The sequence below is a fragment of the Aythya fuligula genome, chromosome 12 (assembly GCF_009819795.1).
Source record: "Aythya fuligula isolate bAytFul2 chromosome 12, bAytFul2.pri, whole genome shotgun sequence".
Lineage (NCBI taxonomy): Eukaryota > Metazoa > Chordata > Aves > Anseriformes > Anatidae > Aythya > Aythya fuligula.
The window spans coordinates 5548913-5563634 of NC_045570.1; the positions used below are offsets into that span (position 1 = coordinate 5548913).

General features: G+C 36.9%; 1 protein-coding gene across 12 annotated transcripts in view; it reads left to right on the forward strand.

Moving 5' to 3' along the window:
* The window catches only part of CHD9 (chromodomain helicase DNA binding protein 9), an 85658-nt gene extending 73347 nt beyond the window's left edge, over nt 1-12311 (forward strand). For 5 of the 12 annotated variants that reach the window (XM_032195926.1, XM_032195932.1, XM_032195934.1 and 2 more), the window contains 8 exons: nt 780-943; nt 1810-2082; nt 2891-3059; nt 3898-4037; nt 4526-4747; nt 5523-5651; nt 7895-7999; nt 8826-12311. In XM_032195926.1, coding sequence (XP_032051817.1) covers nt 780-943; nt 1810-2082; nt 2891-3059; nt 3898-4037; nt 4526-4747; nt 5523-5651; nt 7895-7999; nt 8826-9689 — 2066 coding nt within the window. In that variant the 3' untranslated portion in view covers nt 9690-12311. The other 7 variants (XM_032195929.1, XM_032195933.1, XM_032195928.1 and 4 more) reach the window with 6 other exon arrangements.
* The last annotated feature ends 2411 nt before the right edge of the window (nt 12312-14722 follow it).

Sequence of the window (14722 nt, forward strand, 5' to 3'; positions counted from 1 at the left end):
GAGTTCAGTAGAATTATCCTGCTTGTTTTGCTGACGTAGTATTTCCTTGTAAGGCAGCACCTTTTTTCCAGTTTGACTGTTTCCCTATAACATAGTGAAACTTCTATTGTGAGATGGAAGCAAAAGTAAAATAAAGATGAAGAGAGAAATATAAGAAAGTCAGGGGACACACTGACTGGTGGGGGAGAGGGGGGAAATCAATGATTTAAAATAAGTAAGTAAATAAAATTACAATTATGCAGAAGTGCATTTTCAATATGAATGAGTAAATTAGAACATCCAATGTTCCATATAGTAAATGAAATGGCATACTACTTTTAAAAGTAGTATCCCAATAGATTTGCCACACTCTGGTAATAGACACCTTTCTTTTCAATCTAATCCTGTATTTTAATATGTTTACCTGTAAAACAAAGTACTAATTTTAAAGTAAAAAAGGACTTCCTATCAGCTTACCATGTAGCATGCCCATTTTCAAATATCTCAAATTTGGCATGTTAAGCTCTCAAAAAGTTAACAGAAATATATATATATATATATATATATACACACACACACACACACACACACACATATATATATACATATGGAACTTACATGCCTAGAAAAGGGTCATCAGTCACACTGAAAAAACTTGCAAATTAATAAATTAATTGTTCAGTGTAATTTGGAGTTTGGACTTTCTTTGAACGTTGCTTTATGTGTTGTTTACCTGAGCCTCTTACTGTGAGCCTATTTTTTAACTTACAACATCAAGTGATATTAGTGGTTTTATTTAGCAGAAGGAACCGCTCATATAAAAGCATATGATGAAGAAAGTGTAGCTTCTCTGAGTACAACGCAAGATGAGACGCAAGACAGTTTCCAGCTGAACAATGGGACACCAAATTCCAGTTACCTCCTACAAGGTGGCTACATGTTGGCAGCATCCTATTGGCCAAAGGCAAGTTTATCGTACTACTTTGAAAATCAAGGTTAAACAGGAAGGTGGGCTGTGACATACATTAGTATTCAATTAAATATGCTAACAACACATCACAGAAGATCTTGGGGGGGGGGGGAAAACAATTGACTTCAGGGTAAATTATAGTAAAACTGCAGTTAAGCAGTTTACGCATCAGTTGTAGAGCTGTATCTGTACATGAGAAAACATTCACTTGGGAAGCAGAATGTGAAAGAAAGCATATGTTGGATGTAGATGAGATAAATGATCAGGTATTTGAATTTTAAGTCAGTGATTGTATTCCTTAGAGTAGTTCAAAAGTATGTCAAAAGTAGAGCAAGAAATCATTTATGCTACATGTTAGAAACTATTTTATTTGGGGATATCAGACACCTCCCGCTACATTGTAAAATCCTAGTAAAATCCTGAAGTTGTGCTGAAGTATAGACTGGGTGAGGCAGTGATCTAATACAGCTCTCGTGTTAGAATTTTTACTGTGTGACTCTGTATGTTGAAACAGTCCAGTATATGTGGAAAGATAATTGTACTAATGGACTGCAAATTCATCTTATTTGAAATAAGTTCTGGATAGTTTCAAGCTTTTTAGTTGTGTCCAAATTCCTATGACTGACATAACTAATTTAAATTCTGTGGTTGATTGTTTGCTTTTCGGTCTTCCACAATATATTTTTTGCATTTGAGAGTTATGTGCTTTTTTGCTGTTTTTCAATAGTCAGAGAGAAGATCCATGTGATTTGGTTCATAGTTAGGAAGTTCGCAGAGCAGTTTGTTGCATACTACATAAATGTAATGTATGCAGTGTTACTAAGCATTACACTTACAAAAATACTTTCTCTGGTTTTTAGGATCGAGTTATGATTAACCGGCTCGATAGTATTTGTCAAACAGTGTTGAAAGGTAAATGGCCTTCAGCAAGAAGGAACTATGACAGCAATACGGTGGCATCTTTCTACACAACCAAGCTTCTGGATAGTCCGGGTGCAGCTGCAGATTACAGTGAGCCCAGTGCACCAACACCCCCTCTTGCAGGTGTTAAAGAAGAATATGATCAGTCACCACAGATGTCAAAGGTGAAGAAGCATGTACGAGAAAAGGAGTTTACAGTGAAAATCAATGACGTATGTTTATTTTTATTGCCCTAGGACCTGATTGCGATTGCGGTGTGCGGCATGCTTTACCTGCAAGTGGCTGCCTGCTCTTATTCTCACTTCCTTCACACACTTGTTTGTGGGTATTTGGGTCTGCTTCTTCTGAGGTTTTTGGGTTTTTTTCATTGTTGGTTTTAGTTTTCATAAAACTCTGGAGGGGAATCACCACTATTTCGCTCTTTGAGTTGAAATTTTGCTGTTATATTGCTTCTTCAGACAGCCTGTTTTACGCATTTCCTTAAAAAACGGATTTAATAAACAGTATTTCTGTTTGGCTTTTTTGAACATTTCAGCATATCCTATTCAGCAACTAGTTTTTTTTTCATGGCCTTTTAGAGAATTACAGGCATGTTTTCAAGCTAGAATGTAGGCTAGAAGCTTCAAACGTTTTTCTTATCTATATTTTGTGACCTGTTGGTAGCATGTAAAAAATATACAAAACTTTTTTCTTGCAATTGGATTTGTTACTTGTTTAGGATATTATCAGGTAGGCAGCTGTTTAGTGTCTAGATTTTTCAATTAGGATGTTATATGAAGATGTTATATAATCTATATTCTTAGAGGCAATTCCACAAAATTTCCAGTCAGTTTCCTTTACATGGAGGAGAATCAAGACTAGTTTTAAGGTCTAATGTAAGTTTTTTGTTCTTCATTAACTCCTCTGGAGTAACCGTTTGTATTCTCATACAAACTGAAACTCATACAACAAAAATCCTGATTATGAAGTAGTCGTTCTGCTTCAGAAGAGACTCTTCTAACCCTGGGATTTATTTAACAGGAAGGTGGTTTGAAATTGACTTTTCAGAAGCAGGGACTGTCTCAGAAAAGGCCATTTGAAAGCGAGGAAGGTGCATTGGGACAGCAGCAATACCTGGCTCGGCTACGTGAACTCCAGAACGCTTCAGAAACCAGCCTCGTCAACTTCCCCAAATCACTTCCTGAATCGGGTATATACTGTGAATTCCTAAATGTCGGAGGACATGAGGATTAGTAATAAATCTTTTCTTCCATGTTCTTCTGTTAAACTCCATGTATATAGGCAGTGGAGAGAGATGTTGGCAGTGTTTTTTGCTCTAAACTGCTATTTAGGGGAATTCTGTGCAGTGTGTTAGGGAATCTGGGCACCTGAGTTAGGATATCAGACTGCGAGTACTCTCACAGTGTCAGTTAATTGTAAAATTCATTTATTAGAAGGATGCCATCTTGCATTTTAAACACCCCCACAAGAAGATCGTAGTAATTATAAAGCTCATCAGTCTCCACTGTAAATAATGAGTTCAAATTACAGCTTATTACAACTAGTTTGGAAGTAAAGATGAAGAATTCTAGACTTATGCCTGTGTTGTCTTTGCACTCTTCATATTCTTGCCTGTGTCTCATGTAATGAAACAGTGGAAGACAATAGTCTAGAAGAAGGTTTGTGGCTTACAGCCAAAACCTCATAGCTTATTTTCATAACAGTAAGTGTATGTGGCTAATTTAAAAAGCATTTGAATTTAGCAGTTAAAATTTGGATTAAAATATTTGTAGTATTAGAATTGGGTGCTTGCATTAGGCCAGATTCTGATCAAATGGCTGTAATTGATTGCATGCTTATGCATATGAAAACATCTCCTTTGAAAATACCATCCTTAGCTTTCATTTTCTGCTAAATATATTACATGTAGAAATTATCTGCACTAGCACAACTTCAGAATTAAAAGAAAAAAAGGAAATAAAATTGAAGTGTTTCTTCTTATGAACAATTTAAGCATCGACATGAATTTTGCTGTGTAATTTCATTAGGTACTTCCAGTCACATAACAGCCAGCGCCAACGGAGTGATAGTCGACAGTCAGCCTGCAGTCAAAAAGAGAAGGGGAAGAAGAAAGAATGTGGAAGGAGTTGATGTCCTCTTTATAAATAGAAATAAGCAGCCTAACCATGTAAGTAAACTCCATTATGTATCCAAAATAAGGCCTAGATTACTGTTAATTCCTTACCTGAGTGTAACTGGTTGTCAACATTCAGTGAAAAATTTATTACACGGCTGTTTTTTTCTGAAACTATTCACTGGATGCGTATAACTACACCAATAAGAACTGGTGGAGTTTTACTAAAATATTAGAAACATTACAATTAAAAAAAAAAAATCTAGTTTTGATAAGCTGTTTTGATTAACAATGTATTATTAAAAAACTTGATATTTGTCTTAGCAACACCTTCTGATGTTACACACGTTCATGTGTTACGGGACCTGATCTTACAGGGATTTAAAGGGAGCTTATCTTTATGCACCTAATTAGTCTCCCCGAGTCCTTGAGTTTGTGCGTAATGATCTGCAGGACTGTGGCCTTCATTGTATCATACATGAAATAATTGTGATGGTTTGCCTTCTATGGAGAACTTAGTCGAATGTTTCGAATTTCTCCAGGTTAATCCAGGTATTAACTCCTGCCAAGTTGCTGCAGGAATAAACCCAGCGCTCACCTACACGCAGTCACAAGGCATGCTTGATGCAGAGAGTCCAGTTCCTGTAATTAACCTAAAAGATGGAACAAGGCTTGCAGGTGATGATGCCCCCAAAAGGAAAGATTTAGAAAGGTGGCTGAAAGAACATCCCGGCTATGTTGAAGATTTAGGAGCTTGTATTCCTGTGAGTATTCCTTTCAGCTCTACTTCAGTGAAACAGCAAAACATTTCTCATAAAATACATTTCAATTGGTACTGCATGTTTCATGGAATTACTCTTTCTTTCTTTGTTCTTTTTTGTTGTTTAGGAAGGAAAATGTCTGGTTTTTCTTACACATTTGAGCTCTACAAGCCTTTCATTTATTTCCCTTCCTTCCAAATGTAATTGCTAAGAAAAGTAATACTAAACAAAGAGATTTGATATTTGTATAGTTGTACATAGGATTTACAAAATTATCTAAGATAAGAAACCTAATTAGCTAAATGGTATCATGGTAATATGAGAAATTATGGGAGCTGAAAACATGTAGCAGCATAGTTAGTGATGTGCAAGAGGGGTTAGACTTTACTGTGGGATGTATCCCCTATCTGCGTTACAGGGTATGGTAGTGATCTTTATGTAGGCGTGATTTTTCTCAAGTTACTTCTGAATTCAGATTTGTTAATGTTGAACAGAATGCCAGAAGCCTTATTTATGACATCTTGAATAACAGCCTTATTTCTTCAGAAAGATGTTATAATACAAAAAGAAACAGCATCTGTGCTAGTTAACACACTGATGAAAACTGAAAAAAATATTAAAACAAACAATGGATAGAAGCTGTTTCTTGGTCTTCTCATTACATAGTTGTGATTTGTAAATGAATACTGATGTTAACATGTTTCTGAAAGTAATTTTTACCACTTTTTGAAACAGTTATATCAGAAACATAATTGGCTTTGTAATTTCTTTATAATAGAGGACGCAGCTGCATGATGGGAGGCCCAAACAAAAAAGACATCGTTGTCGAAACCCTAATAAACTGGATGTTAATAGTTTGACTGGTGAAGAACGTGTTCAGCTCATAAATAGAAGAAATGCAAGAAAGGTATTCATATTGCTCTTCTCATTTATATGCTCCCCAAATTAAAAGTTATCTGAAATGAAGTCTAGTATTTTATCAGGTGTAACTTCGTGTACAAATTAAAGGTTTTCTGATAGGGGTTTGGCGCAGAACAAGAACATAGATCACAATCTTCTAGTAAGCATTTTATGACTATGAAAACATACAAGATACTGCTAGGAACTTACCTTGTGGTTGAGAGTGAATTGAACACTCAATATATTGTAGTATTTGTGCCACTGACTAACACAGAAGCATGGCCACTGAAATCTTTTGTTCTGTTGTAAAAATGACTCTTTGTACCTCACTATTTCAGTTTAACTGTCGGACTTGTTACAGAAACTTTTTCAGGGAAAGTTTTTAGTCTCTGTATAATTTTAATCTACTTGAAGACTAGCAGCAAAGACAATGCTTTTAAAAAGGGCCTGTTTTTAAATTTGACTTTTTTTAGTGTAATTCTTTGTATGTTCTAATCAAATAACAGCATTCTCAGAAATTCTAAATTCTGGGCATGCCATATCATTTTTACATGATTGCGTTTCAAAAAGATTAAAAATAGATTGGTAGTGCATCTCTCATAGCATCTTGCCCATTGGTATTGCTTAAATCCTGTGTACTGGATCATTTTGCATTTTTTCTTTATTTTTGTTGTTATCTCTGCCATTCAACCTTTATGGGTCACCAGCATATATGCATTGTACATAAAATTGCTAGGTTTTGATCAGGGGGTCAAAAGTAGTGGTTGTTGGGTTTTTTGGTCTAAAATTTGAACAGTGGAAGATGGGAAGCCAGATGCTGAATACAAGTTTTCAGATATATGAATATATGGTCAAAGTTCAAAAGATGTAATGCACTTGAATGTGCTTTGGGGAAGGCAAAAGGGCCATACTCAAGAAAAGCATATAGAACATTCCTGTTATTTATGGAATGAATTTAGATTCTTGGGATGGTGTCTCTGAGTGTCAGTGTAGTATTAAAGCAGCAATCCAGGGAGAGTCTTCGAGGTGTTGATTGCATCACCTTCTAGAGCATTTTCTCTGTGTTGCTGCCAGTTTCTGTTAGAGAGTAGTTGCAAGGAAAGCAGTTTTTTTATTGTTGTTATTATTTTAATGCTGCCATTAAGGTCAGAAGCTTTGTGTGTTTGTAGAGGAAAGTGAGGCAGAACTTGGGTCTTTAATCCTTTCCATGCATTGGGATAGCTGCTCTGAAGAGGAACCTCTATGGTTGCTAGTCTCTTGAAAAACACTTCTCTATAGTAAGCTGTGCCCTGAGGAATCTTCAAAGTTGATTACTGACAAATGAGGGATTTGGTCTTTGCTTGCTGTAAGAGCCTATGTTTTCATGATGGCTTTTTTCTTTTCCGCACCCAAGTTGAGGCGGTCTTCCTCTGTTACCTTATTACTCAGTTTCCCCAGTTATAACCTGCCCCTGACTTACCTGCATCACTGAACTCTCCAAAATATTCTCTCATTTTCTTTTCTGAATTACATATTTAGTAACATGGGGTGGGAGGACCATAAGTAGCCTAGGAAATGTGAATTTAAGCTGCAGTTTATAGACAAAGCTGAATAGATACTGCAAGTCTTTCCCCTCTCTTTCAGCCATTTCTTCTTTCTTTCTGGATCACAGAATAGAATCACAAAATAATATAGATCTGAGTAATACTTCTGGTTAATTTGAAAGCTTGCTTCCTTGCTTATATGATTTTATTAAGACATGCTGTCTAGCAGTCGTAACTCAAAAATTACCTTCTTTGCATGGAAAAAATACATGAACTTCACAAGAGAAACAGAGCCTCCCAATGGAAGTATTTTAGAAGCAGACTGAGATAAGAGTGATCTAGTGAATAGATGAAAAGGTGAACAAATGAGATTATAACTACAAACTTGCTATTACTTGTTCACTATTTTCTATTCATAGTGTTGCTCTTTGCTTTGTTACATGTCTAAATAATTTCCTGATGTTTAGCGTAGAATGAATGTTAGATACTGAAGTTGTGGCATGTGAGTGTAATGGAGGAGTTAGGGCTTAGGTTGAGAACAAATCAGGAGTGTCTCACATATACCGACAGAAATCAATTAAACGCTATGCTATACTTACTGATAATTGTAAGACTATATGTGTGTTGTTCTATGAAAGACAAAAATGAAACAGTGTCAGTTATGGTTGTTGCCTTTTTTTCTTATCAGAAGAGAAATATTCACTAACTTCTCTGTTCTGTTTCTCAGGTGGGGGGTGCATTTGCTCCCCCTCTGAAGGATTTGTGCAGGTTCTTGAAAGAAAATCCAGAGTATGGAGTGGCTCCTGAATGGGGAGATGTTGTAAAACAGTCTGTGAGTATTGGCAAAACGAGGTATCTGTGACGTAGGGGGGAAGGCAAGGTTTCATTTCTGGTATTAAATTATATTAAATGTGGAGTATGAGTCAGTATTAGCTTTTTTTTCAGCCAGCTTGGTTCCTTAAAGTGGTTTGCTGGCACAGCTGTGAGTAGGCGGAAGAGAAGGGACAGTAACTGGCAACCCCAAATTAGAGATTTGGTTGAAGGTGCTATAATGCTGTGACTTCATCTCATAAATGAGGGCTTGCAGAGGTGAAGTAAATAGTATGCAAGCCTTAAAAAGAAGTGGTCTGAATCCCATTTTAATAGAATTGAAAGTGAGTCTTTATTCTTAAGTTTATGGATAAGATGAAATATAAAGACATTAAATAGATACAGGCAATAATAAAAAGGACTTGGAGATTGGTCTGTGTGCAGTCACACGTCTATATTTAACCTTAACTGTTTTTTTTTTTTTTAATTAAGTGGTATCAAACTAAGTGATTAGAATGTGATAATATTGCAAAGCAGTGCTATGTTTTAGGTCTTGAAATGAGTGCTCCTCTAATTAGCTGTATTCGGGTTGATGTGCGAACGTCTGAAGATGAGTTAGCAATGGGTCTGAGAAGACACCTGCTTAGACCTGGCTGTAGAAATGGCACTTCGGATGTTTGAGATGTGATAGCACAAAGCCACCATAAATTCCAGTGAGTGGTCTAGAGATGGAGCTGCTGTGCCAGCGTACTGGAATCATCTTTGCCACCATTACTGTATGCTTGTGGGGTTTTACTTCTGGATCTTTATGCTATCAAAACACTGATGATACACAATGTTTCTTGCAGGGATTTCTCCCAGAAGTTATGTTTGACCGTATTCTCACTGGGCCTGTTGTGCGGGAAGAAGTAAGCCGGAGGGGAAGGCGCCCGAAAAGTGAGATTGCTAAGGCAACAGCAGCTGCAGCCGCTGCCACTGCTGCGAGCGTGTCGGTTAACCCTCTGCTAGCTAACGGATTGCTGCCGGGAGTGGATCTGCCTAGTCTCCAGGCCTTACAACAAAACCTGCAAAACCTGCAGTCGCTGCAAGTAACGGCGGGCCTAATGGGAATGCCGGCTGGCCTAACTGCTGGAGGAGACGCCAAGAACATGGCCGCCATGTTCCCCATGCTGCTGTCAGGGATGGCTGGATTACCAAACCTGCTGGGCATGAGAGGACTTCTAACCAAGTCTACGGAGTCTATTTCAGAGGATAAAAAGGGAAACGATTCAAAAGAGGCGGATATAAAGAAAGAAAGGACAGAAGACCAAAATACAGATACTGGTGGTGAAAACTCTGTTTTGAGCTCTCCTTCGACATCCTCTGCTGCTGCAGCTGCCAATCCTCTCTCTCTTAACCCATTACTTTTGTCCAACATATTTTATCCAGGGATGCTTCTCACTCCAGGCCTTAATCTTCATAACCCAGCTTTGTCTCAGTCTAATATTTTTGATGTACAGGACAGTGAAAGTAATGACACGGGCTCAGCCAAGCCCACAGAAGAAAAGGAGGAAAATTCTAGGGTTAGAGATCAGGAAGACAAAGGGGGAACAGAGCCAAGCTCTCACAACGAAAACAGCACAGATGAGGGTTCAGAGAAAGCAGATGCTTCATCTGGATCTGATAGTACATCATCTTCATCTGAGGATTCAGATTCTAGTGATGAAGACTGACCCCAGACTCTGCACTTAAATTATGAACTGATTTTGAATTTATTCTTTAATTATTTCATTGTAAATAACCCAGTGTTGAGTGCATCAATGATTTACTGACCGAACATTTCAGTATTTGTTTAGAAGTGCAAACTGCTTTCAGAGACGTTTTGCATGTAATATTTCTTGAAGTTCATAAGTTTCTGAACTTGTACGTACTATCAAATACACAATGGTGTAAAATTACAACAAAAGGCATTATAATTTTGTTGGGGGGTTAATTTTATGAAAATAATGCTCAAGTAAGAGCTGTATATTTAATATATTTGCAGTGAACACAGAATACTTTATGCATATTATTGATTTAATTTGAATATAGTTTTACAGCCTCCTTGACACTTATAATTTACAGATCAAAACTCAGCAATAATTTGGGCAGCTAATGAATGTCATGAAAGCTGTAGAATCTACATCACCATCCATTGCTTTAATTACATGAAAATGCTCTAGTGTTGTGATGCACTGCTGTTTCCAATTCAGGTACAAGTGTGTTTAAAAAGATAAATTTTTCCCAATCAGCCAATTAAACTGGCTACCTGTTACCTCAGCTGAGTTAGTTTAGGAAGTTTACATTGGTTTCTATTACTTGTTTTCAGGTTTTGTTTTGTTTTCTAAAGACATCCTGTATATCATGTTAAAATCTGAGCTGAGCTATGACTGTTGGTGTTTTTTTTTCCCCCATCATTACAACTGTTCTGTGACAGCAGTAAGGGGGAAATAACAACAAAAACTGTCTTATCTCATGCTACTTGGCACCATATAGATCTATTTAGTTTACACCTTGCAAAGTTTTGGGCTCCCTCCGCAGAATTAAAAGTCCCCAAATGAGGAGTAGTTTCCCCAAGACTCAGAAGAGGCAAACTGTCATAAAGTGCCACTGAAAAGACCTTTCAACACTGCATACTTCATGTAAAAATTGTTTGTTTGCTTTGTTTGTGTAGATTTCTATTTGTGTTTTATGTCATAAAACCTCCTGGAGTTACCAGTTAATAATGGTAAATAAAGTATAGATAGTTTTGAACTCCTTTTGAGTTTAAACTTCTCTGCAGATTTAAATCTGACTAAATATTAAATATTACCCCAAATCATTATTGGGATATCACTTCATATGTTATGCTGAGTTACCCACTAAAGAAAAAGCACTTTGAATAGTAAGGAAGATAAATTATTCCTAGAAACAACAGTAACAGGGCATAAAGCATCTGTTGAAGTCCAAAACCTTAGAACCCTTTACTATATAAAATCTGTCTAAATATTTGATGTGTGATCTGATCCCTCCTCCTTCTTAAGCTGCTATTACTCTGACACAGTAGAGGCCCAGATTCACATTTACAGAAGATCTGAACTGACTGAGATTTCAATTGACCTTAGTTCCATCATTTGCAGTCCAAGAAAAGGCAAGTGTTAAGAGAAAATAGATACAGGTACTAGTAGAAGTCATTGAAAAAGCTTTACAAAGGGATAAATTTAAAAATAAAAACAAAAACTGTATATTTTGATATAGTTCTGTTGCTTGCTTGTACAGTAAAACAACTGTGTTGTTTTTTTTTTTTTTACCGAGAACTTTACCAATGAAATATAAGTTTCTATGTGCAAAATAACCCCATGATTAGAAGCAGTATTACATGTAATTACACAGCTATACAAGTACCATTTGGATTGTGCTGGTTACATATTTTCCCAAATAGTATTCTGATTTTTGGCCCTTCATGCAGTGTCTTAGCAATAGTGAAAATTAAAAACTGCCAAGAGAAGGGGGTAGCAATTCTTCATCATGGAAAAAAAAAAAAAAAAAAAAAAAGGAAAGACAAGAAAAAAGTATTGCATATTTAATATTTTGCCCTTTGTAATATAGCACTTTTATTTAACTAGGATGCATCTATGAAATAGCCAAAGTTCTACAAACAGTTATTAACTTAGTTTGCTGATGGATTATGTCAACAATACCATCACTTCCCACCCTTACCCCACAAAAGAAATCCTAAATCTTGTGGCTAAAACCTAATTTATATCAGATTTATGAAATAAAGTATTTTCCTAATTATGCTCAAGTGAGTTTGGTTACCATTCTAGTGATTCTTTCTATGTAATAAGGCAATTACAGTTTCAAGTAATGAAGGCTGGTACAGACTTGAACATAATGTATTGGGTTTATTTTTAATCAGTTTGAACCAGAAGGGGAAAAATGTCCCACTATCAGCTAGACTATATGCAAATACGGTTGTATAAAGTTAAGGGTTATAAGGAAACCTCAGTAGAATTACACTAATACTGAAGTTAAAATTAAAAGGATATCCAAGGTGATGATAAAGTGTGTGTTGGTAGTTACTAAAAGAACCTTAGCTGTTATTGCCTTGTATTTCTATCCCTTGTTTCAGGCTTCATGATCCAAGTCTTAGTCCAGTTTTTCTTTTGGACATTTGCAATATTTGCCAGTTGTGTTCTGTGTAGTCTGAATTTGCTTTCTGTAGTTGAACAAGCGTCTTAAAAAGTCATTTGTAATTTATTGAATTACTTTCTATGATGTTCTATAGAGCAAATGGAAGTTTAATTATTTTTTATTAAACATATTCTTTGACTACCCATGATGTCAGCCTCAATATATGAAAATAATGCTGTGTAATGATTAAACGTGCATCTCAGAGCAGCAAAAGGTAAGTCTCAGCGTTATAGATGAAACTGAAATTACTCTTAAGGCCTTAAAAAAAAAAAATCAAGCTTAGGATGTGTGTTGTGTTTTGTGTTTTTTTTTCAACAGACAGAAATATTTTACTTTTGTATATTTTTTCTGGGGATTGGTTTGAATCCATTTCCTATATTCTGTTGTCTTACAAGCAAAATGGGCTGCTGTTGCAGCCCTTGAGTTGCTGTGGAAGGAGTACGTAGTCTAGGTTCTGGTTAGAAATGAGAACGCATCTAATGTTCCTGGGTCAGCGTGTTGGGAGTGGACTACCTTTCTGAATCTTGCTTTTCAAAACCCTGCATTACTCCTTTATGTATTTACCATATATTTTAATTTTGTACACAGCACTTAACTATTTTTCATTTTTTTCCTACAGAGTACAGACACTTCTTCGGAACGCAGATTGTCTCCTGGTTGTCAAGTGCCTTCTTGTTTTTAACGTGTCACTGAACTTGAATTGTGGTATCCTTCTTATTTATTCCACTCTGAATTTTGTCTCTAGATCACATGTATCCTTTCTAAGCTTCTACTTTTTCAACTGTCTACACAGGTGATAAAAATGTGTATGTGCTTTGCTCTCATGTTCTCATCCATTTCTTTTCTCCTTTAAAGTTCTGCAGAAACCCTAATAATATTTTTTCATTTATTTCTAACAGGCCAATTAGAGAACTGTCACAGACTTGAGTAAATAAAAAATAATGCATATTCATAATCCTGTAAACTTGTAATTCAGTCATCTTAGTCTGTAAAGTAAAATATGAATAGATCTATCTTCAATGAGATTTCCAAGGAACAGAGGATGGAGGAACAGTATTTAATTTCTTGTGCTCAAGTTTTTTTGAAAACCCATCTGGATACATTGATTTGAGCTATAAGGCTGTTAACAGGCCATCCCAGACAAATTCCTGTCCTTTTTGTTATATTTTGTCCAAGTAAATTGCTCTCAATGTGTTGTTTAGTATTTTTATATACCCATTTATCTGTGTAAACAGTTTCCGACCTAGTTCTACTATACCCATATCTTAACATAAGCAAACTGTGTCAGTGTAATGTGGGATTTGCACTGCTGCAGTTGATGAACACTTCAAATTTCACATCTGTATGTTTGCAGGGTGTTGGGGTCATGCTGGGATTTGCAGAAGAGAATAATTGCACTGGTGCAGCTAGTACTGTTCCAGGTAATGTCTCTTGTGCCTACCCCCTTCTTCTGTCACTTCTGCATGTAAGGCAGGCTGGTTTGGAAAATACATGGGAACTGGATGTCAGATTTGGGGTCAGAATCTTTCACCAGTGCTCACCAATACTTAGAGCATGTCGTCAAGCTTGTTTCAGTTCTCAGAACAGCTTTTGACGTGGTAACTGTTGTCAGCAACTCTGCTTCATGTTGTTTGATCTAACACACCTCTCAAGTAAATCAAGTGGCTTGTCTACAGTTCAGCTTTTTGCCGCTCTAAGGGAGGCCTTCTAAATCCTGGTTCTAGAAAAAGTGTACATAGACTGCTTTGTTTTTTCAATGCGTCAGCAGTTATAACCTAAATAAGTTGTAATTTCTGTTTTTTCGTTATGAGCGTATGAGAGTTGTGAGGGGAGCACGTTGTCCTTTTCAAACGGAAGCTGAAAATTTTCACGTAATCATTGGTCTTCGTTCACTGAGACTTGCTTTTGTAAAACATCAAATGCTGGAAGACTCCTGCTAACATTCTGCACACTGACAAAAAGACATTAGACGTAGCAGGAGAACTGGCTGTGCTGGGACAGTCCCAGGGGGAATACTGGAAGGAAGCCTTCTGTTGATGTTTCTCCCTGCGGTAGTACTTCTGAGAGTTTGTCATCTTGGACCTGCCTTGTTGGGACGTCAGACCTTGCTTGTTATCTGTCCTGCCTTGTCTGGGGGTCCCCCTAATTTCTCAGGAGGTAAATGTTAGCCACTCTTCAGAAGTTTGAGTTAGTCTTCACTGTGTGGAGTCAGTACAGCTACAGCCTGTGCATCACTGCCATTGTTGTTTGGCCTCAAGATTTGCTACCCCTTTCTTGCATTTTGCAGGAAAAATAGTTTCTTATTCAAGTCACCAGGAGATGAAAAAATATGAGGCTGTTTCCCTCATCGTTGTCCAACCCCACTTTGCAGATGTCCGAGTTGTTCTGTGCTCTGTGATGTGCAGCTGTGTACCAGAGGAGTGCCACCTCCCTACGAGCTCAGCTCGGAAGCTGCAGCTCCCCACTGTGACGGAAGGAGGAACAAAACAAGGAAATACTTAGACGTGGAGGCCTTTCATGGTCTAGGAGTATCATCTAAAATTAATTCAAGTCT